General features: G+C 43.7%; 1 protein-coding gene across 1 annotated transcript in view; it reads left to right on the top strand.

The window, feature by feature from the left end:
• The first annotated feature begins 2,884 nt into the window (after window positions 1-2,884).
• The window catches only part of arid5b (AT-rich interaction domain 5B), a 66,767-nt gene continuing 46,969 nt past the window's right edge, over window positions 2,885-22,682 (top strand). Inside the window, exons 1-3 of the mRNA XM_027021639.2 lie at window positions 2,885-2,943; window positions 3,230-3,484; window positions 9,701-9,935. Of these exons, the coding sequence (XP_026877440.2) occupies window positions 2,923-2,943; window positions 3,230-3,484; window positions 9,701-9,935 (511 nt within the window). The 5' untranslated portion in view covers window positions 2,885-2,922. The remainder of the gene's footprint in view (window positions 2,944-3,229; window positions 3,485-9,700; window positions 9,936-22,682) is intronic.

Below are 22,682 nucleotides of genomic sequence, written 5' to 3' on the forward strand. Positions count from 1 at the left end.
TTTTGAAACCAGAGAGGACAACATATAATTATATTGCTTTTGATAAGTAGGAACACTAATGCTTCTTGGGGAAATGATTCTTTACACATCCCTTTTCAATTTATATTTTAAAGTAGCAACACTGACATAGAAATAAAACAGTTTGTTTATTATATTGTATCCCCAAAAAAGAGACAGATATGTGGATCAATGGACTGTTAACTTGGAGAATACTTATCCATCTAGCATAATATATTGACAAACCAAGCGCACGCGCGCACACACACACAAACACACACACACACACAGAATTCAATTTTTCCACAAGCTCTCAAACTGCAAATGTGCCTTGCAGCTCAGAAAGAAGGATTAGACTATCAATCTACTCTACTCATATTGTCACCAGGCAGGAGAAATCCATGCTGCACGGCAGATACTGAAGCACACAGTCTGTAAGGCAAATTTTTCTAAACATTGTTGTCATTCTCATTCATTATAATGACAGGCCGAGCAATCTGGAGGCAGTACAATATTTAGAACTGCTTGTAAAGACGGTGTATCAGCTTTTTAAGACATAAATACCCCAAGCAGCTCGACTTCCATGTACTAAAATAAGAAATGTAACACTTGTGACCTATATGGAGCATACCTAGAAGAACAGATATACAGAGTATAAACAGTTTCATTTTAAAATCTGACATTATTCTGGTAGCTAAATCTCGGTGTACATTCTTTGTGCAAATATACAGTAAATCAGTCTAATATGTAGATACATATCAGGCCTGCAGCTTTTTTTTCTCAATTTCCTTGTAAACAATTCCTTAATCTCAAAATACCCTGGTCCACATCTATCGAAGCATTTAGCACATTTGTAAAACTGTTTGCACATGCAATTTCAGTGCCGTAGTCAATGATTACAGAATCATGACAAATGTCTCGGCCAATCAATGGCTCGCTTACTCATTTCGTTCCAGGCAAATATTTCTCGCATGTGCCAAATGTGTTAGTAAGTCTGGCCCTAAGACGAAGCAGAGCAGCGGGGTCTTCACCTCCACGTCAGTGACAGCGTGGTGTCTTGCGTCTGTGCAGGATGATGGACGGGGGAGTTGAGGGGTCTCGGCATTAGCGCTCACTGTCTCAAATAGAGCTTAATGATTGTTTGACATGATGACTGCGCCATCTCTTCCACCAATCACAGGCGTCCGCCATACTATCCTGGCCACTATTGTAAAGTATCGTGTTACAATGTATTGACTATTGATAGGCTATTATGCCGTTGTCAGACCTAATAGACACTTCTAAAATATTCATATTTCTTACGTTGGGCTATGACTTTAACCTCAATAACCTGTATTACTGTAGCAATGTAAGTGATTTTACATAAGCCTGTGTTTCCTTAAAATAACATTTGTTGGAGCCATATATAAAGGCTTCTTTACATCCATTATTGCATTTTTCTACCACCAATACGCCCACCTCTATTGTTTTGGTAGACTATTCAGAAAGCCACTTTGAAGCCGAACCCCCGCCCCGCCCGGAGGATTAACATAAGCTAAATGCTTCATATTTAAGTCCACGAGCTCAGGACATACCGAGCACGCACGCCCTCGCGCCACAATGGTTAGCCTATCATCTCAAGTTTCTTGTGACTGCCATCCAGTCCATAGTTACAAGCTTCTCTCCTCGTGACTAGAGATAAAACATTGCATAAGGCATAAAAAGCTGACGTAAATGTTACATCCTGTAATTTAGGCTATAGGCTGCTGGATTTCCTCTCAATCTGACAGCCCCTACTTTTATAGAGTAATATCACTCTGAACGCACGGTGCAGCTCCGCATCTATCCAGCTGGGTACAGGCATACTACGCTTCATGATTGTGTTGTAGGTTATCTTCATGTCATCACTGCTCGAAAGCTCGATAGCAACAAACCTATTTCGAGTTCCTCCTGAAACCGCGAGCGTAGGATGTTTACACCCCTAGATTCGGTCACCACAAATTGGCATTGCGTAGTTATTCAACCCCAAACACAACCATCTCCATCGCCAAACATATAGGAGCTGATTAATCACATTTGTTACGATGAATATGCAGGCTACGTGTTTCTGAAACACGAGGACTGTACGGCTGTTTTAGAACCAGCGCTATGTTGCTCGAGCATAATGAAAAGCACAATGGCAGCAATTCAGAAAAACAATGTTTCCATTGCGCATTAGCAGTGAGAGCCTACGTAGCAATAAAAGATTTATCGACGAATAAAACGTTGCTGTTGTATGCTTTCTCAACCTGACCTCTTAGAGCCCAGTGCGTGCTATCGCGGAAGTACGTTAATTGTGAAAGAGTTATCTTACAATATTCGTGCGAAAATAGTTACAGTAGCCTACAAAGCCACTAGAAATAGGAAGAAGAGCGCCCCTGAATCTCTGCAGCTCTGCAGGAAATGCTCTTTCTATTACACATACAAACGTCCTCGACACAGGTCCTGTCAGGAACATAAAGCTATATTTGTACATTTACCGATATTATTAACAAATCTGAGGGTTTAAAAAGTTGTTTAGTATATATTATGTTCAGTCTTTGCTTATATAATTATGGTGAAGTGTCATTTCGCAACATAAAACATCGAGGAATTTTTTGAAACGATGAGGATTCGTGGACGGCTTGAAAGAGACTATTGTCCATATTGTATTTTGAATTTAATATGAGTATTTTGGACAAAAAATGTTCGGAAAATGATATGCAATTATACAATAATGCTTGAAAAAATATTAGATCATAAAAGCACACATTTTTTGTCAAGTAAATTTCTTCAGCGTCGATTTCATATTGACGGTTGGCGAACTACTGAACGCGCAAATATTGTAGCCTTGCAGGACCGTTAGCAATCCATTCAAGCCAACAAGTTTGGAGAGAATGTTGAGTTTAATCAATTCAGAACGTCGAGATGGAGCTCAACTCACTCATGGTATTATTACCCACTCCGCTTATGCTGCATTTTACTCAGAAACAAATTGGTTGCGCACGTATATTTAACTGTATGCTTTGATATTGAGTCAATGAAAGAAACTTTAAAACTTATTCTTTTATTATAGAGTATTATATTATCAATGTGAATATGTTTGTGTCTTATACGTTGCGTTTTTATGGTGGTGATGTCTAAAATATTTTCATATATTTCTATGACTTTGTCTTTGTAACGTACTTATTATATGTAAATGGTTTAAATGAATTACTTATTGCTGTTTCCGCAGTGGGTAGGCTCTCCTTGTGGTTTGCACGGACCGTACATTTTCTACAAGGCATTTAGATTTAACCTTGAAGGCAAACCAAGAATTTTGTCCCTTGGCGACTTTTTCTTCGTAAGATGTAAGCCAGAGGACCCGATTTGCATAGCAGAGCTCCAGCTGTTATGGGAAGAAAGAACAACTAAGCAACTTTTATCCAGCTCCAAACTTTATTTTCTCCCAGAAGATACTCCCCAGGGAAGAACTGTCAGTCACGGAGAGGTAATTACATATTTTTCTTGTTTCCTGCTTTCTGTGGGGTGTCCGCTTCGTCGTAACGCGTTTGATATAATTTAACACTGGTATCGATGAAATATGAGCTTTATGTTTCTTTCTGTCTATTCCGCTTTCTGTTCACTGTGTCAATGAGACGTAAAGTGATTTCCTTTCATTTAAGTCATTTGATCGCGTTATTCATACCATATTGCCCTTCACGCGAAACCAGAGCGCATATGTTTGATAATAGCCTGTACTCTATAGACTAATGCCACAGCTCTCGCCTGCCGTTGGCGTATCAGCGCTATCATATACATTTAAAATAGCAACTTGATTGCGAAGACGATCGGTGTGGTTGTGTAAAGTTGTCACAATATCTTTTGCATGTCTCATCTGATACAATAGTGCGGAAATTGTACAAGGCAAGGCAGATCAGACGTGTACGCGCTGGGCTGTGAGGTAATACAGTATTTCCACTGGTGTGATAGCCTACATATTGTCGATTTAGCAAAACGGGCAAGGGCGAATATTTCACGCATTCTACGAAAGCTGAATGCGATACGACGCCGTTTGAAGGTTTCCAGTGGCAGGCTGTGCAAACATCGCAGAGACGTTGTTAAATGCCCCATGCACACACAAGATTAGAAGTGCTGGACGTGGACGTTTCCCAGCGCGCGCTCAAACGCTTTCGGTCAGTAAGAATTGATTAATAATGGCACGCTGATAAAGACAGGGATGCCTTAAAGGGAACGAGCGGCATTTCTGAAGGTTATTATGGCAAAGTGCTACACACTTGTGCCGTATTACACATAGACAGCGCATATTCAAACAATTTGCGGAAAAGAAAAGCGTGTTGTTTTTTTCACGGGGATTTAACCCGTCATGTGCTAAACATGTTCAGCTTTTCTTTATTCGTTGCGCCTCCACAGTTGTGTTGCAATACGCAGCGCTTTTCTAGCACAGCTGCCGGCTTCCATGGCTAATGTAATGAGCTCTATACCTGTTTTATCTTGCACTCCTGCTCTAATCAGGGAGCCAGAACACAAAAAAGACAACTCCTCTCTGTTGAACTTTTATTGTACTTTCCTCCCCCGAGGAGTCGAGTATCAAATTTTCTTTTCATAATAAGCAACAGGTTTTATGTGAAGCCTCGTCTCAAATAAATGTCAAGGTTATTTCGCGAAAAAATAATGATGAATGTTACGAGTAGGCAAACTGTCGACTGTATCGACCTTGGGCGCTCGCTGTTTACACAATGTAACGAGGCGGAATTGGGGAAACATTAAGAGTTAACGCTCTGTTTGTTCAGTTGATCAGAGTCTGTCCTCTTTCCAACTTGACACCAGCACAACCCCCCCCCCCCCCCTTTCCCTTGCGACCTGCGCTCCTCCCCCACTCACGAGCAATGCCAACTATTTGCTTTTCAAATTTATTACGCATACACGATTGCTGATCTTGAAACGGCAAAGGAGATAGGATTACAAGGCCAAGGACGGTATTCGGCTTTAGACACAGCCTGCTGAACAATACGGTGCTGGAGTATGGCGAAATAGATTTTTATCTGTCAGCTGCTTAGGAACTATTTTTAGGAAGTATAACACGTTTAGTCGTGTTATGTGGCCCGTTCGTTCTAGTTATAGACGGGGGTGTTTAATCCTAAATGTGGAAAAAAACGAAGAATTGGGGGATATGCATGAGTCTATTGTACTCAGTGTCCTTTATGTAGTTGTTAAATGAGACATGCAACATTTAAATAACAATGAGATTGAGTGTCAACCTAACCACCTGCAGGAATATGAGCCCCACAACGCCTCTGCCTTTCCAAGGCCGATGCACTCAGCAGATTGTCCAATTAAATTACATTTGCATTTTCACAAAGTAATCCACACTTCTCTGCATAAAGTCAACTTGGTTACAAAAAACAGGCAAGTAACTGCAGATGATGAGACATTTTCTGCGTTTTGCATTGCCCAGGGACATCATATTCTTGTAATGAAGGGTATGCAACAGTGTTTAAACCGTTCCCCCTTGAGAATTTGTGATGGATTTGTTTTTAGCCACAACTGCATTCCGTCGTGAAGCATTTACAGCAATAGAACCGATAATCGTCTTTTACTCAAAACGACAGCCAATGTGCTAATGTTTAGCGAATGTGGGTGTACGCGATCAGTAAATAGCTATGATTGCCGGGATAAAAGCGGGCACTGTGTTTCCAGATGCCTTTTTGTTTCTACACCCAGGTGATGTAATTTCCCCTCTGGCTGCAGTTAGTCATTCATTAGGAGGATAGCAGTGGCGGCTGCAACAGTGCAAGGCCTGCAGCGCTCTCTCTCTCTCTCTCTCTCTCTCTCTCTCTCTCTCTCTCTCTCTCTCTCTCTCTCTCTCTCTCTCTCTCTCTCTCTCTCTCTCTCTCTCGCTGGCTGTTGGCCTATAGAATTTAACACTTAGTTTGTGAGCCTAGAGAGGGCAACATTACACTGTCGTTCAGACACGTGACGTTCTTACTTTGTTGAGCTGACTGTATATGCTCTCTCAGGGCTTCCTCAGCATGCTGTCCCCCCGTCCTGTCTAGGCTGTCTTGATATTCTGCTTGGTGCCTCTTGTGGGACCATCCTGCTTCTATAATCATTTCTGTCTCTTCTCTTCTGTCCTTCTGGAGTGGATTTCTCCTGAAGCATGCGATTGTGGGTTTTTTGTGTTGTTGTTATTGGTTCTTTTTTTGCTGTCATTTTTTTATGTTGTGAAAAATGTTTGTGTGCGCCCCCTCCCTTACCCCTCCCCCACTCGATTATTCTTCAGAGCGAATATGTCTAATTTAGAAAGAACAACGTTTATGGTGAGTGGAGAAGACTACTCCCACAGAGGGCTTTTCCCCCTCCTCCGTATTTAATTGGCGCCAGTTGTGCTGCAGCTTTGTTGCTTGGTTGCCTGTAATACCAGCGCTTTGGCAGGAGAGAGAGCTGCATCCACGTTGGCAATACTTTTGAATTGCACTTATGTGACATAAGGGCAGAACTAACTGGGGTTTGCGCATTATAAATAGGCTCCCTATCAGATTCCAGCCAGCACTTTCTGAACACTTTCTCTATCTACCATAGTTTGCATAGCCAAGCGTAAACCTTGGCTGTGTGGATCGATGGTGGTCATACATTTAGCGACCGATCCAAATGTGGACCGAGCGCCTCTGTGTTGTGTGTGGATCTGGAGGACAGTGGTAATACCTAATTAGTCACATCTCTTTACTGTTGATTTGGATGACAAAACAGCTAGGCTTGTGAGCTCAGGTCCAGACATCCTCACTGCCTGGCAGATGGCCATGTCTGTATTTTGAATGCTAGGGACATATTTATACTTCAAATGAGATCACCAGTCTCCTGCTTTTCTTTTTTTCTTGAAAGGCAGCATTCTTCGGCATGAGCTGAACGCTTCACGGCAGCTGCAGAATGCGGCAATAATATTAGTTTGTTACATTGTGGGCGTCACAGCCGATGTTACACTGGATTTTCAGGCATCCTTTTAGGTATGGAGTTTCTCAGTAACCGTGGTGGCTGTTTGTTAACCACAGGGCCAACAGAGAGAAAAGCAGGATTGTCGTCTTGCTTTCCCCCAATCCTATGATGTCTGGGCACGGGCATTTGCATGGCAGGGCTCAGAGATGTAGTGTTTCAAGACAAATGGGTTTCATTTGGTTATGTGGTGTCATCATATTTCACAACTAAGCCATTCTACAGGCGTGTTGTCCACTCACATCCAAATTCGCATGTTAAGCGGCACTGGGAGTAGGTTTCAGTTGCACATTTGGTAGTTATTTTATGCCCGTTCTAGTGATGTTTCCTCGACACTGATGGGGCTAATTTCAAAAGTGTAGGTCCTTGGTATATGTACCACAAGATACAAATCACATTTGTGGTGATAATCCTGTAGAGAAGTGCAATACCACTTTGACAAGGTCTTGCCTCAGGAAATCACTCACTTTGTAGGTATTAAAAAGGGAAGCTCTAACATGAAGTAAAGTTGTTTCACACATATTAGTGCAAGCTACAACTGAGGACCATTGATTGCAGTATTATCCTGATTTTGTTTATTAACTTGTTATTAACTTGAACTGAGATCAGTTAAAAAAACTATTCACTCTACTTAAAACTTTCCTCTAGATCTTTTAGGCACATTTTGTCATGTTAGCAGCTCAATAATTGAATAGGCTTGTGAACAGGTGAACAAATCTGGAGTGACCTGGGGAATTCTTCGCCTGACCCCTCTGACTCAGTGGAGTGAGATGGGCTCAGTGTGATGGTGCTTCACTTAGTTCCTTTGCTGCTCTGAGCAGTTAATGTCTCTGCCCCCCCCCCACCCCCCAAGAGGAATTACAAGAAGCCAAGTGTTATTAATGTGGAACATTATATTCTGAACATCTGTGTATGTGTTTTATCTATCTATCTATCTATCTATCTATCTATCTATCTATCTATCTATCTATCTATCTATCTATCTATCTATCTATCTATCTATCTATCTATCTATCTATATATATATATATATATATATGTGTGTGTGTGTGTGTGTGTGTGTGTGTGTGTTTGTCTCAATAATATGTATAGGTATATGTATATTATATATTATATATGTTCTTTCATTTCAAAATATATAAGGCAGTCTTGCTGTAGTATTCCAATCAAAGCCTAGGAGCAGTGTCAAATCTTCAAAGGATCCGTCTGGGCCACATGATCTCATAGTAAAGTTTGCTGCGTCGCCATTAGGATTAACAGTGTTTGACCCACTTAGCTTTATAGGGGCATGGAAACAGATGCCTTTGCGCTTAAGTGGTTATTATGCACAGAGCTGCACTCTCCGCCACGGTACTGCAGTAACTTTAAGGTGCGTAATGTAGAGTGCCCGCAGGGAGGCCGTTTCCATTTGTGGGGAGAATGAAAAAAATGTTGTTTAGACTGCTGTAATATGCGGACGTTGAGGAGGAATGCTGTGTAAACCTCTTGGAATGCACTCCCCTCCCCCCCATGGAAAATTAAAGCAAATTAGAGCCATTACATTAATATCCTTGCTGGTTTTATTAAGGACTGACCCCACTGACATTGTTACTGAATGTTGGTATGAGACACAGTTATGAAATTTGTTCATTGATTACAGTGTTTTGTGGGGAACTTTAATGTACAAACTAGTAGATGTTTGAAGATATTACTTGAACAAGACTCTGGTGTCCATATGAGTCTGTTTTACTCATAACCATGATGCTGTTTGTTTCAGTAAGACAATGGGCTCTTTTGTTTGGCAGCCCAGAGAAGAGGCACCACCCCCGTGTTTCAACATAAAACTGTGCTAATTGCATACGTTCCGATCAGGAAAAGATTATTATTGTCTACGCATGCAAAAAAAAACAAAAACCACACTTAAAGAAGATTGGCTACATTCAGCCACTGTAAAGAAGGCTTTTCTCTGTGATCTGGATTTGCTTTTATTGGGTCATGTCTGGAAAATGTCACATGGCCAGAAAGATGTTTGTGACTGTGCAGTGCTACTCCAGTAGGAGAGAATGTTGGAGAATAAGTCAGAAGTGCTTGTTGTTTGGCCCTGGGAAACACTGGAGCATCCAGCTCCGTCCCCTTTCTTTTCTAGGTGCTCCGTTGTCCTCTGCCAGGTTGCGTCCTCCTCTTGCTCTTTTCTTTTTTTATAAAGAAAATAAGGTCTGTTGGTTTACCAAAGCAGCGAGGAATTAGCAGCGCTGTTGCAGGGTTTGATTAATAGTAGGCTTAGTAAAATAAAAATATCTATTTTGAAAAAATAACCCTTATTGCGAGATAGGATCATAGACGAGATAAGTTATTCAGACCAGTCTCTAGCCTTTTGTATTATTGGGATCCATTTGTTTCTGTGCCTCAGTCTACTTTCAATTAAAGCGTTACATGGTGTTCTGCTGGTGTAATTACAGCATTTTGCGTGCGGGGTCTCACCGCCTACAGACTGCTCCATGTCTAAGGAGTCCACACAGTTCCTTTTGATTGCAATGTTTTCATCTGATGCCGAATTTATGAGAAATAAATGCATGCATCCACGCTCAAACACACATACGATCCGTCTCACCGCCCAGCCCCACCGTACCCCACACCCGCCCACCCCCACCGTACCCCACACCCGCCCAGCCCCACCGTACCCCACACCCGCCCAGCCACCTGCAGCCTGCCTGACGTCCCGTCTTTCTCCCGGCAGGATGAGGTGATCGCAGTGTCCGAGAAGGTCATCGTGAAGCTGGAGGACCTGGTGAAATGGACGGTGTGGGACACGTCGTGCTGGACCAAGGGCCTGCGGGCCGTGCCCCTGAAGGCATCCATGCTGAAGGAGCTGAGCAGGACCGGGCAGAGGGAAACCCTGCACCGCTACCGCGAGTCGACCCTCAATAGCGGCCTCAACTTCAAAGACGTCCTGCGGGAGAAGGCCGAACTAGGTAACCCGTCAGCAGGCTTTTCACTTCTTTTGTTCTTCGGTAAATGGTCCACATATAAATGGTGATTTGGGGAAAGGCTTTGTCTGTTGTTCGAACACTTCCTAAAAGTATGCTGTCTTCATCTTTTATGCTTCTGTACTGTTCTGAGCTGGGCCTTGGATGCCGGGCCGATGAAGACTCCAGCGCAGCAGTATTTGGTGCTATTTGGTGCTGTTTGCGCCAAAGCTCTCTTAAGAAAAAGGAGGCCAATCCACTGTGGCTTTCTGACAGCAATCTCCGACTGTAAGCACACGTGCCAGATCCAAATAAAGGACTGCAGATAGAGAGCGCACGGTGCTCCGGACAGTGTGTACCTCCCGATCTTGGAAAAATATGCTCCCTGAGATCTGCAATCAATCATCGGGATCTTTTAATCCTTCAAATATTTGTGCCCCATTTCAAGTGGGCATTAACCTGCATCGGAGAGCAAAGTCATGTTTGTAGTTGGCTGTGGCGAAAAGGATTTGTCTTCGCAGATATGAACACTGCACTCCTGTTTGCTTGTTTGGCCAACACCGTCGTCGATGGCAGGGGAAAGGAGTGAGTTTTTATTTCTCTCTGTGTGAAGAGAGCGGCCAGAGACCGACACCATGGTCGCTAAATCAGGCACGTTGCCACCTCCTCATCTGTATTCCCTCCATCTTGCCTCTCTCTTCTGTTTACATCTCTCATTGGCACTGAACAATATGGTGTCTAAATGTTCATTAATTTAGTCACAGACTATTCTCAGTGTGATTAAGCTTCTTGTCTGATTGCACTGTTAAAAGAGTGTTAAAAAATTTCCCAAGTGAAAGGTTACTGTTGTATTTGCTTTGCTGCGGTGTCGAGTGGCAGTCTGAAACTACACGACATGCATTTCTACATCTGTAACATGCCTCGGTTATTGTGGAGTCCTTCACCGTCCAGCATCAAAGCCTCACTTCTTTACGGCCTTATAAATATGTCATTTTGGCTGCATTCCTGTGTGGCAGACATTCGCCGTGAGCCAAGAAACGACAAAACAAGAATACCCACAATCTCTGGAAGCGTCTTATTTCAGTGCAGGAGTTGGTAGAGAGAACTGTCCATTTGTAGTGTGGAGTGTTTCTTCTTGCAGGCAGTTTGAAGGGACATCTAAGAGAGCTATACTTACATATTTCCCCATTTAGAGGATGGACTAATTATACAGCAGGGCTCAGATCTCTTTTTCCCCCCTGACTTTGCCAGTTGCTAGAATTTGCATACAGCTTTGTCTCTGTCCATGGAAGCAAATGTTAAATTGTCCTTGAATTGGCTGATGTATTAGTTGCCTGGGCTGAGATTAGATAGCAGAATCAATAATGGATGCTTTGTCACATAAGCTTTACATGGAGGCTACAGCTGCAAATGCAAATCAATAGGAGGGCGACCAAAAAAGCTCTGTGATTTATTTACTGTCACTCTTCTAACCTTATTATTTGAGCATATTGCGAGTGCACATTTCTGTATTGTTAATAAGTCGGTTTTTAATGACTATATTAGCCTTGTTTGTGTTGTCACGATTCTAAATGCACTTACTCAAAGTGCCTCCAGATCCACTTGGTAAGCAAAATATTCTGGCAGAGACCCAAAGGCCATCTCTCTCTCTCTCTTCCTCTCCCTCTCCCTCAACTCCCCCTCTCTCTCTCACTCTCTTTCCCTCACTCTTTCTCTCTCTCTCTCAATTTTCTTTGTTACCGAGAGAAAGAAAGGATTCATTCAGAGGCAGAGCTGCTCTTTTCAGTAGCAGAATGCAGCCTTTAAAAGCAGCTCTGCTGATGGGAAATAAACCATTAATTGAAACTGCCATATAAATTAGACATGTCGGTTTTGGGGCTCAGTTTTGACCTTTGAGAAAGTCTATTTACCTTTCTGAAGAGTTGAATTAGTGCAAATTGCTGGTGACATGGAATAAACTAATTTGCCTTTTAATTTGTAATCACAAACGGCAGCAAGGTGCCTTTGGATTTAGGTTGATGGCTCTTCCATCTGCTGCCTTGGACAGAGCATTTCAATGGCACTTAGCTCAGGTGAAGAAAGGGAGCACTTGATGGGAAGATTACCTCCTTCATAAGTGAAACAGCACAGTACATGCATGGAGAGAGAGAGAGAGAGAGAGAGAGAGAGAGAGAGAGAGAGAGAGAGAGAGAGAGAGAGAGAGAGAGAGAGAGAGAGAGAGAGAGAGAGAGAGAGAGAGAGAGAGAGAGAGAGAGAGAGAGAGAGAGAGAGAGAGAGAGAGAGAGAGAGAGAGAGAGAGAGAGAGTTTGGTTATAATTGAAGCCCCTAAATAAAAAAAGCAATTGTTCACCAGCAGATATGGGGAGTGTTTAAATAATTAAAGGAGAGGCCTTTTTCCAGGGCCTTGTGTGTGGATGAAAGCCTGCTGGAGAGTGTGCCAGAGAGGGAGTGAGAGGGTTCCATAACACGAGCTCCCTCCAATATCTGTCCAGAGAGATCATTTGCCTTTAAAATCAGTTTGGGCTGCGCTCACCATCTCGGCCGCGATTGGCTGCCCTGTTTGGCGATTGATGAAGACTTTTGGAATGCGTTGGAAGATTGCGTGTGCTGATCCAAAAGGGTGGGCCTTCCTGCCATAATTAGGTTTTTAAATGCTCTGCCCTGCCAGGTGGATTTAACAGCGCCGTGAGAAGGGACCGTTATAATTTGAGCCTTGTCTCGGAGGGGATGGGAGGACAGCTATAAAGATTTTGCCATATTAGGCTACAGTCGGCACACTGGGGGAGGCCGTGCAAAGTCGTAACGCTGCGCTCGGGACCAACGTAAGTCTAGTTAACGATGGCCTGTTTCAATTTCAATCATTCTCAAACCCACAGTGTTATTTCAAGGCCTTCAGAAATCTCCAGCTTGCTTCTCCTACCTGTCCTAATTCTGCATTGACACGGCTTTGGCTGGATCATGAATGAAAATCCTCCAGCAGTGGCTTCCACTTGCTAGCATAATTTATCATAGATAATGATCTCTGCAGAGTGGCACTAAAAGCGTTTCTGTATAAAGAGTCGATGTGGTCCAGTAATGGCAAACACAGTATAAGGAGACTTGCTTATACATGCTTATATTTCTTGTATGAGCTGCCAAGTTACTGCCTTAGATGAGAGAGGGAAAAAAAGAAGTTTAATGACTTTCACTGAAGCTGAACACAGGAGAGGGAAAAAAGAAAAGAAAAACAGCTTAAAAATTGACTTGATGCATTCCTGATCTTGTAATTAAAGTATCTCCCTTCTGGCCTTGTTACATTCAGATGAAGTTTGACTTTGTGTCTTAAGGATATATTTTCCCTCATTAAATCCCCAGATGATACAGATAGCTTGTCTCCTTCAGCTCATTACACTGCACGCGAATGGGATTCGGGTTACAACTCTAACAGGAGGAATCGTCCGTCCGTCCGTCCGTCCGCCAGCCTGCCAGTGTGCCGAGCTTTAAATAAAAACATTCCAGGCCGACTCGGACTTCATCCGTATTCCGGGTCGCTCCCCTGCGACTGTCGAGGAGGGCTGGGTGTGATGTCACCGGAGAGTAGGTGCTTGTCCGTACACAATAGACCTCTGTTGTCATGTTTATAGGTAGTTTCGAATCACGCCCTGTCTCCCGATGATATGTGTGACGGAAATGCTGCTCCAGAGGTGGAATCCAACACCAGGCAGGGGATTTCGGAGCTTAACGAGGGTTAATTTGGAGGAACGATGCCTAGCGTTTACATGGAGTGTGGAGGTATTTGAGTAGGCCACAGCTGAGGGAGGGCAATATATTTGAAATGTCTTCTCTTTCACAGAGGATAAGATGTACCCTCACAATTGCTCCACCAGCAGCTGAACAATAGCTCCTAACAACCTGCATGACATATTGTGCCCACAAGTACACAGGGAGGGGTTTTCTCTCTTGGTTAAGTGAGATAATATTAATGCAGTCTGACAGCATGGTGGCGGTGTAAATCGGAATATTTATTTACTTTGTTAGATTGAGGGAGATTGAGTGTTAGATCGAGTGTTAGCTTTTGTTAGATTGAGGGAGTGGTGTGAAGGGTTCTGGGGTTTGGCTTGTCAGTAATGTGATACCGGCTTAGTGTTGGAACCTTGACTTTTCAACAGACTTGGAATAAACTTGCGTGCTTAACCTGATAGAGGACAAAAGGAATTTATTACAGTTTATGGACTGCTCTGAACCTTTCCATCCTGTCACCCTTGTTTATCAGTATCAAGCAGTAGTCATTTATTTGAATATTTTTAATATTATTTATTTGGAATATTCTGAATTGCATTTTGAGTTTGAATGATAAATTGTGCATCCTGACTCTTTGATACATATCTGCTATTACATGAATTCTTCCTGTATCTTTTTTAATGACCATCTGTCCATTCACCACCCATCAATCCCTTCCCCAGCATCTGTACATCATTCCTGTATGTCACTCCGTCTCCACGTGCTTCCGTAGCTCAGCGCTTCCCTCACTGGGCTGGACACACCATAGTTCCTGCATCTCTCGAAATTAAGCCGGAATGACACGCTCGCCCCGTATCACGCCGGGATTCTGCTCTGGTTTGCAGCGACAGGCCTTAGTCGCTCCTAGCCAGCTGGTCGCCCACGGCAGCAGACAGAAGAGAGGGCAGTAGCTGGAATGGGGCCCCTCGCCGGATCTGAACGGACGTAGGAGCGTTTCAGGACGCTCTACCGCTCTCGGGGGCCCCGGCAGGACCCGGCAGGCCCCGCAGATTAAACGCCATTCACATCCAGAAGCTTCCATGCCACCTTTGATTCGGTACAGGGGATCTTTTTGATGTTCAGTCTTCATACATTCTAGAAATGGCAGCCCACGCAGCATTTGTGCTGATTCAGGCTAATGCCAAAAGAGGGTGAAAGGGAGAAAAACAGATTCCATGCTAGCGGTCGCAGTCAAGGTAATACATTCTGCACCGAATACAAATTATTGTGGTACATGGGGATTGCATGCAGGAAATCATGTCCTGTGTTCAGGTCTTGTATAACAACGCGCATTATTATGCAGATACTCTAAGCATATTTCTTTGTTTCAAATTATGTTCTTTCAGCTGCGGTGTGGACTTTTCCCAGTTTTTTCCCACAGCAAAACAGATTGTGGTTATTACTATTAAAGGCAGTCCAAGGAAATGAACAACACACTGGGATACTGTGTTTGTAGTCTGTAACCAGCTCAAATAGTCCTCTCATTTTTCTTTCAAATCTCTTAAAAACTGTATCAGGTCTCTCTGTGCGCACTTAGCCTGCCTCATTTTTTTTATAGTCATCATGTTTTGATTATTGGCAGACCCATTTGGACGATTACAGGGCTTATTGTCCATTATAACCCACTGATCTGCTCATATCGTCATCCCCCCTCGGACTAAACCCTGGATCAGCGCCAACCCTTCTAAATCGTTCAGCTGGGGATTGATGTGGAAAAAGTCTGTTAGTTTGCTAATAATGGCGGTGCAAGGTTTTCTGTGGAAATGTTTTTTCTCACACAAAAGGAAAAGAGAACTGGTGGGGTGGGGGGTAGAAATAGTGTGTGCCGTAATCACGGGCTGGTTTCAAGTCCTCCCCTGTTTGTTTTCTTGTGGGTTTCCTCCACTTGCAGCAGGACAGAACTCCCTGAGCAGGGCTATGTGTGGCGGGCAGATAGCGGCCAGGCCGGCGCGGCCTCACAACAATGCGCATGGCTCCCGAGACTGACCTTTGAGGAAATGAATAGTTTTATTGTCTGTCCATTAACTGAGGCTGAAACAACAGTTAAGTTATTGATGTGACTTTCTCCCTCTCATGACATGAAAATAGGTCCCCAAAACAACCCGAAACTCAGCTGGGGGGGTTCTTTGTGAAAGTTACTGACATGGAAAATCATTTATCTGAATACATTATCGCATTTTTGGACTCTTTTTTTTCTTCTTTTCTTTTTCCCTGCATTTTTTCTTTAAATGGGGGAAATTCAATTAAATGTTAATGCTGAGCTGTCCTGTTGTATTAAGTAGCCCCACCACCTCCAGGCAACCATTGTGGTACTTTACATTTGAACCTGAGGGGGCTGCCTGTGTTTGTCAGAACGCTACAATGTGGCTTTTTTCTGGTCCGTGGTGCCAAGCCCCATTCAGTCAGGATGACTAATCTGTTATTATCACCAGCCAATCACTTCATGTTGAGCGAGCCGTGGGGGTAGGAGTTGCGAAACCCGAGAAGCCTTCTCTTCTTAAATATTAAACGTCTTAGAAATTTGTGCTTTCCATATATCTGGGGCTAATTAATCCACAATTTGGTGGTGGGATCAAATCCTTGCACCAGTCCACTTTCTTCAGTCATAAAGCACTACATGCTGCCCCAGTTATTGTGTGTGCATGAAGCATTTAATTATTAACTAATTAAATTAATCTCTGTTCCTGCCGTATCCTAATATCTAGAAACGAGTTGGGTTGGGTTATTCAGGCACTTCATTTAAAAATGAAGTTGTTCTTTTTTAAGAGGAGGCTGTGGCCCCTCCCCCACTCCATGACGAACGTTGCGGACCCTTGTGAAGGAGCGGGACCCAGGGAGGGGAGGGGCTTCCACGCAGTGACAAATGTCCTTCCATACCCACATCACCTAAAGCTCTCCGGGCCAGAGCTGTCTGGTCTGGCTTGACACCCACCTGCCCGGGCTCTGCACGACTGTGCCAACTAAAGATGCTCGTGATGGCAGGTCTGAAGGCCACAGCCAATCAGCTGCCAGCCCTCGGTGCCTCGTACTGGCGGGATTGACCTTTGGCCCTGTGTGAGCGCATGGGGCCGGCAGGTAGCTGGCCACTCACCATCGGTGGCAGTGGCCTCATTCACTTTGTCCTGGCGTCTGACTCCGTGCGGGAAGATAAATTCACATCAACGCGGCATCTCTCAAACATAAGGTGGCGGGCGCTCACCAGGCTAGTGAACCGCTCACTACCACACTTCCTCCCTCCACCCGCACCATTCTTCCCCGCAACTGGAACACAGAAAGGGGGACAGTATTAGTGTATCGACTTTGATCAAGCTCCACCAGGCTCTGCCGTGGTGAGAGATCAAAAAAGAGAATCCAGCTAAAAAAAATCAACCTCTTGTTTACTTTTCACCTTTTTCTTCCACGGGCCATTCAAGACGCCTGAAAATGTCGGGGAATTTTTCAGTTTGCATGTCTTGTGTGTGACAGCTTATACAATTATTGACAATTTCTTCTTTGGGCAGTGTCTGAAAAGGCCTTGTCTATCAGTAACTGGATGAGGAAATCGACACAATGGTGCACTGATAGCGCACATCTCCTTATCCCTTCCTGGCGCCTAATCCACTCCTTTGTGTCACATTCTAAATGCATTTTAATTGGTTTCATCGAGCAGTGCCATTCTTCTCTGCTCTTCTGTCAGCTGAGTGTAAATTGTAATCATTTCTCCCACTCATGTGCTAAAATAGAACGTTGTCATTGTTTAGAGCCAGGCTTGCCACAAAATCCAACATGCTCCCCATTTTACACTAAAGGAGCTTAAGATAATTGTTTTGATGCCGACGTCACTTGTGTTTGTGCTGCTGTGTTTGACACATGTGTCCTGAGTTAATACATATTTAAATTGCTTATTAGTTTGGGACAAAAAAAAAACTATATTTGGTTTTGCGTCATGAAATGGAGTGGAGTTGTAGATAACTGAACAGCGTGCTAGATTTTGTGTTTGGCCAGGGATTAACTCTCAGATATGATCAGGGTTTAACACAATTCAGCTTGGGTCATGTATAGAGATTCATTACCGGAGCAAAATAATTAATATCTTATGCTCTGTTTAATGACCTGATTGGAAATTAGTTCAATTTAACCTTTTCCTGTTGCTTCTAAAAGTTTTATTAGTGTAACTGTTTTAGCGTATTCAGTAGATAATAGTTAAACAATATAATCTCTCAAAACCTGCAAGTCATAAGACACAATTTCTAAAGAAATAATCTATTTTATAGATGCATGTCTCATTACTTCACCAGATCTTCAAGCATTTTTGAAGACTGGATATCAAAGATGTTTCACTTTAGCAGGGTTTAAACAATTCATAGGACTATGCCTGAGACCTCAGTTCGAACGCAATCAGAAATAAATATGATTCCCGTAACCAGTGAATCCCTGCTTCTGTCATTCTGCTGTGTGCCCAGATTAAATGTGCTTGTTGTGTTTCATGAAAAATACTTTTCTAGAATGCAAGTCATCTGTTTCATTTGGTGTTTAGGAACCTAGTAATATGCGTCTTTAAAGGGATTTAGTGAGCTTTGCTTTGACTATGGACTAAAGTAGCAGGCTTACAGCCTTATAGTTTAATTTGGAATTCCAGCTCAGTTACAGCTGTGGCAGCACAACTCAAAATTTCATCTTAATTACAGGCCTTATCATTGTAACTCAAAAGCTGTAGCAGTGCTCCACAGAGGCTGGAGCTCTCTACACTAAAACGTGAGATGTAGAGTATACTCAGATAAAATAAGACTGTCCTGTGTTACAGGCACTTCACTTGTGTTCCCTTGCAAATTCTCCACTTGGTGCACGTTCAAAACCACTGACCTTTTACTGGAGTGCTATCTGTGATTGTGGCCTCATTTTATTACAAGGATACACAATGGATAGGCAGATGTATGACTAGAAATAGCATACGTGGTTTTTTTAGTCTGTGGAAGAATTTAAAATGACCTAATACAGTACTGTGCAAAGGTCTTTGGAACCCAAGGAAAATTGGAGCTGCCATCACGTTACCCTGTTTCTATGGAGAGATGCTGAAAACACCGGACTCATATGGAAGACACGGCCAGCTCAACAAAATATCACCAGGTGACATACATCATCAGGCATGCAGTTTATGTGGAGATGGGGGGAAATATTCTAGGACCTACTTCACTTGGGGATATTTGTGTCCGGACAGGACACAATTAAATAAAAAGCAGCATGTTCTGGAGGTTGTGGGAGGTTGTGGGACGTTTTTGGCTCTACATGCTCATGCACATCTTGAGGAGACTATGATCTCTTCCACTACTGCAATAATGCCAGTTTACCAAGTGGGTGAGAGTACCCACCCCCTTCCACAACCAACACCCCCGCCACACACACACCGCCTGTAACGGAGCCCAGGAACAACAGGCTCCTGCTGGATTTTTCACGGCCCGTTTTCAATCGAAAGTCTCCTTTGGCTTCGGCGCAAATATGATATAGTTCGAGGAGTCCCCCACTACCGCGTGAAAGGAAGCCTGCTGGAAATATAATGGTGGCGAACAGAGAGAAACGTCTGAATAGGGTTGTGACGTTCTCCACCTCTTAAGAATCAGGGCCCGGTGGAAGGGGAATTAGAGTCATTTAAATATGAAAGGCTTTATATATTTAAGTAATGTGAGACCATGGCAGGCAATCGGGGACACAGGAATCCTGCACACATGGTTTGCTGACGGCCCCATACCTGGGAAATAAAGACAAACAGCTTGAGAAGCTGATGTCCTGCTGATCGCTGTGTCCTAGCTTTGTGTGGAGGTTACACAGACAGACGACTATTCACCAGGACAGGCGGAGGCCTTTAAAGGGTAAAAGATGAACCGCCGTGTGGGCGCTAGCGCCGCACATAGCCTTGACTTGCTATATTTGCTTGAAACAAATATATCCGTCCTAGTTTGCAGTCTCAAATATTTCGGGGCTGGCGTCGTATTGTTGTGCTGCCCAGATTAGTACTGCTGTGGATGGCCTGCAATTTCCTGCTTGTTTGGCATTCCAGCCAGAGAGTTACTAAAGCAATAGTATCCCTGTTAATGACCCAGCAGGGGTGCAGAATCCAAGCTGTTTGCCAAACGAGCAGTACAGTGTTGTTGGTTATAGGCTGTGGCTTATTTCTGCATGATAGCAATTATCAAAACATAGATTACATCAAGAAAGGCAACACTAAAACTACTGCACCTGAGGTCTTGTCTTTCAGCGTTCCATAGACCAGCAAAACTGAGCCCCCATTGGTTCTCGGCACTGTAATAACTCGGTAATAACACACCGTCATGCAGACACCTCGATTTACAGAACACAAATGCACATAAAACACGGCTAGCACATTGATTCATGGGTTTATGACCGAAGTGTAATTGTGTTAGCCATTATTGACGAGAAGTCTTCCATTAAAACAGTTGCCTTGGCAATGACACACATTTTCCCTTCGCTGCTGCCTTTCACGACGTGCAGCACGTTAGTATCAATAATAACACACGCCAATAATGTTCGCATCAACAGCCGTCTGTTTTAATAGGCTACAGTAACCTGGACACCTAATAAGCAGCTTCTGCCAGGAATATTATATTCACAGTGTGTCTCTCTCTCTCTCTCTCTCTCTCTCTCTCTGTCTCTCTGTCTCTCTCTCTCTCTCTGTCTCTTTCTCTCTCTCTCTCTCTCTGTCTCTCTCTCTCTTTCTGTCTCTTTCTCTCTCTCTCTCTCTCTCTCTCTCTCTGTCTCTCTCTCTCTCTCTCTCTCTCTCTGTGTCTCTCTCTCCTTCCCATTTTCACTCACTCACTCTCTCATGCTCGAATTGATATTTTGACCCGCATGTTTCAAAGAGACAGGTAGCTATTAAAGCTCATTTGTCAAGCCCGATTCATTCGACAGTGAGAATGTATTGGGCCTGGGTTGGTTCAGAGGGCGGAGCTCTACTGGAATGCACCTCAGCTCCTCTGTTTGACTTTCTGGGAATCCACTAGGCCATTTAGAAATCCTTTGAAGCTTGTGCATGTACATTAGTGGCCACCGTTCACTGGAAGTTGTTTTTCTTGCAGCTTAGTCACTGCACCCAGGCGTCTGAGGGGAGAAGGCAAAGCCAGCGCCCAACAATGTCTTAGCGAGCGCTCAGGTTTCCATCGGAGATAATCAAAGGTGCTTTTGATGTTGCTGGAATCCAGCGTTATCCAGATATTTGTAATTGCTGGTGAGACGGAAAGCTCTGTGTCAGGCAGACACGTGGAGTTCGCTAACAGGCTGACAGGTGATGTGGAGAACAGCCTCTGTAAACTTCCCTAACAAGCTCGGGCAGGTACAAGAGCAAGTTGCACGCAGGTATGGATCAGATGTTTATCTGGGTCACGTTGCCTTTCATACTCCATACATCATAATTACAATATGATACGCGCTAATTTTTAGTTAAACAAAACAAAAGGTGTAGGTTATAATTGATGGGTGTCTGTGCTTTTCCCGCGTTGAGCTGCTGTTTGGGCCAGATTTGTAAATTGACATTCTTCACCGATGGGAAATATTCAGGTGAACAGTCTGTTTCATCAAAACCATACCACAACAGGAGCCCTTTTCCAAATGAAGCCATTTCCCAATCTCTTTCTAAGATTGATGTCTCAGATCCTAAAGCCTGTCTCCTAAAATTTTACGAGGCAAAATAACATGAATTATTAAAATTCAGAGGCGTTTTACCACATACGTGCCCGTTTTATGTTTAATTGGCCCTTTTTGGCGGGGGCGCGGAGTGGAGAGGTGTTATGTAAATATATTCCCACAGAGGGCCATTTGACATTTTGTGGAGCACTTGAGCTGTAAACGAGGAGAACATTGCCATAGTTAAAAGTGTGAGTCTCTTCCTGGAGATCTGATAAGACACGTGAGGATTAGTCATGCGGATACGAAGGGTTGATCCTGTGACCAATCAGAGGCTACCTGCCACAACACCCCCACCCTCCCCCAGCTCACATCCACCCTACCACCCCACAGTTCTGGACAAGGGACTCTTGTCATGAGTATTAAAGTAAAATTGCATAATGCAATTTCCAGGGCCCTCTAATGATAGTGCAGCCCTTACCAATTAAATAGCAAAGAGATAAGAATGGCTTTCTTTGGGAAAGGTTACATGTTCTGAGAGAAATGACTGTGTGGCAGGGGAGGTCTGTTTCTTCATCATCCACTCCTCTGGCCTCGTCCCTGGCCCGGAGAAAAATCTAATCAGCAGATTGTTGGCAGGATCCCAGGGTGATTAACACAGGCCAGGCTGGCCCAGAAAAAACGTGGTCATTTTAAGACTGACTTCAGATGTGCTGACTGCAATTAAAGGGGAGTAGAAGAAGACAGCAAAGAGCGAGAGAGAGAGAGACAGAGAGAAAAAGAAAGAGAGAGAGAGAGAGAGAAAGAGACAGAGAGAGAGAGAGAGATGTCAGTGAGAGACAGAGAGAGAGAGAGAGAGAGATGTCAGTGAGAGACAGAGAGATAGTCTCATGTCAGGGAGTAAATTAATTATTTTAGTCATTAATGTCGCTTTTTCAGCCTATAATGTTAACTGCGGAGACAAATCTCCACTCAGTTAAAGATCCGGATGTATGTCTTCACAGGGACGTGTTTATGCATTCGTGTCCCTGAAGAGGAATATAGGACATATAAAGAAGGGAACAGAATATTTCCACCAAATCCAGCCTTTCCCTGCCACGTGTCCCATTAAAGTAAAGAATGGATAAGCCACAGAAGTGGAAGAACTCTAATTTTGTGGCTGAACTGGGGGCGTTATAGTTGCCAAACGCTGCATTTTACTAATTCTGGAGGGCGCGCACGCATTTATCACCATTCGGTAATTTGGTGGACAGAAATAAATGCGCCTGCGACACAGTGGGTGGAGTAGCGCAGCAGGGGGTGTGGCATTTAAAAGCCGCGCATGCGACATTGGGTTTGAACCATTTTGCCTTAACACAGCCCTTGCACTACCGCGTCCTC

Source organism: Electrophorus electricus, chromosome 14 (assembly GCF_013358815.1).
Source record: "Electrophorus electricus isolate fEleEle1 chromosome 14, fEleEle1.pri, whole genome shotgun sequence".
NCBI classification, from domain to species: domain Eukaryota; kingdom Metazoa; phylum Chordata; class Actinopteri; order Gymnotiformes; family Gymnotidae; genus Electrophorus; species Electrophorus electricus.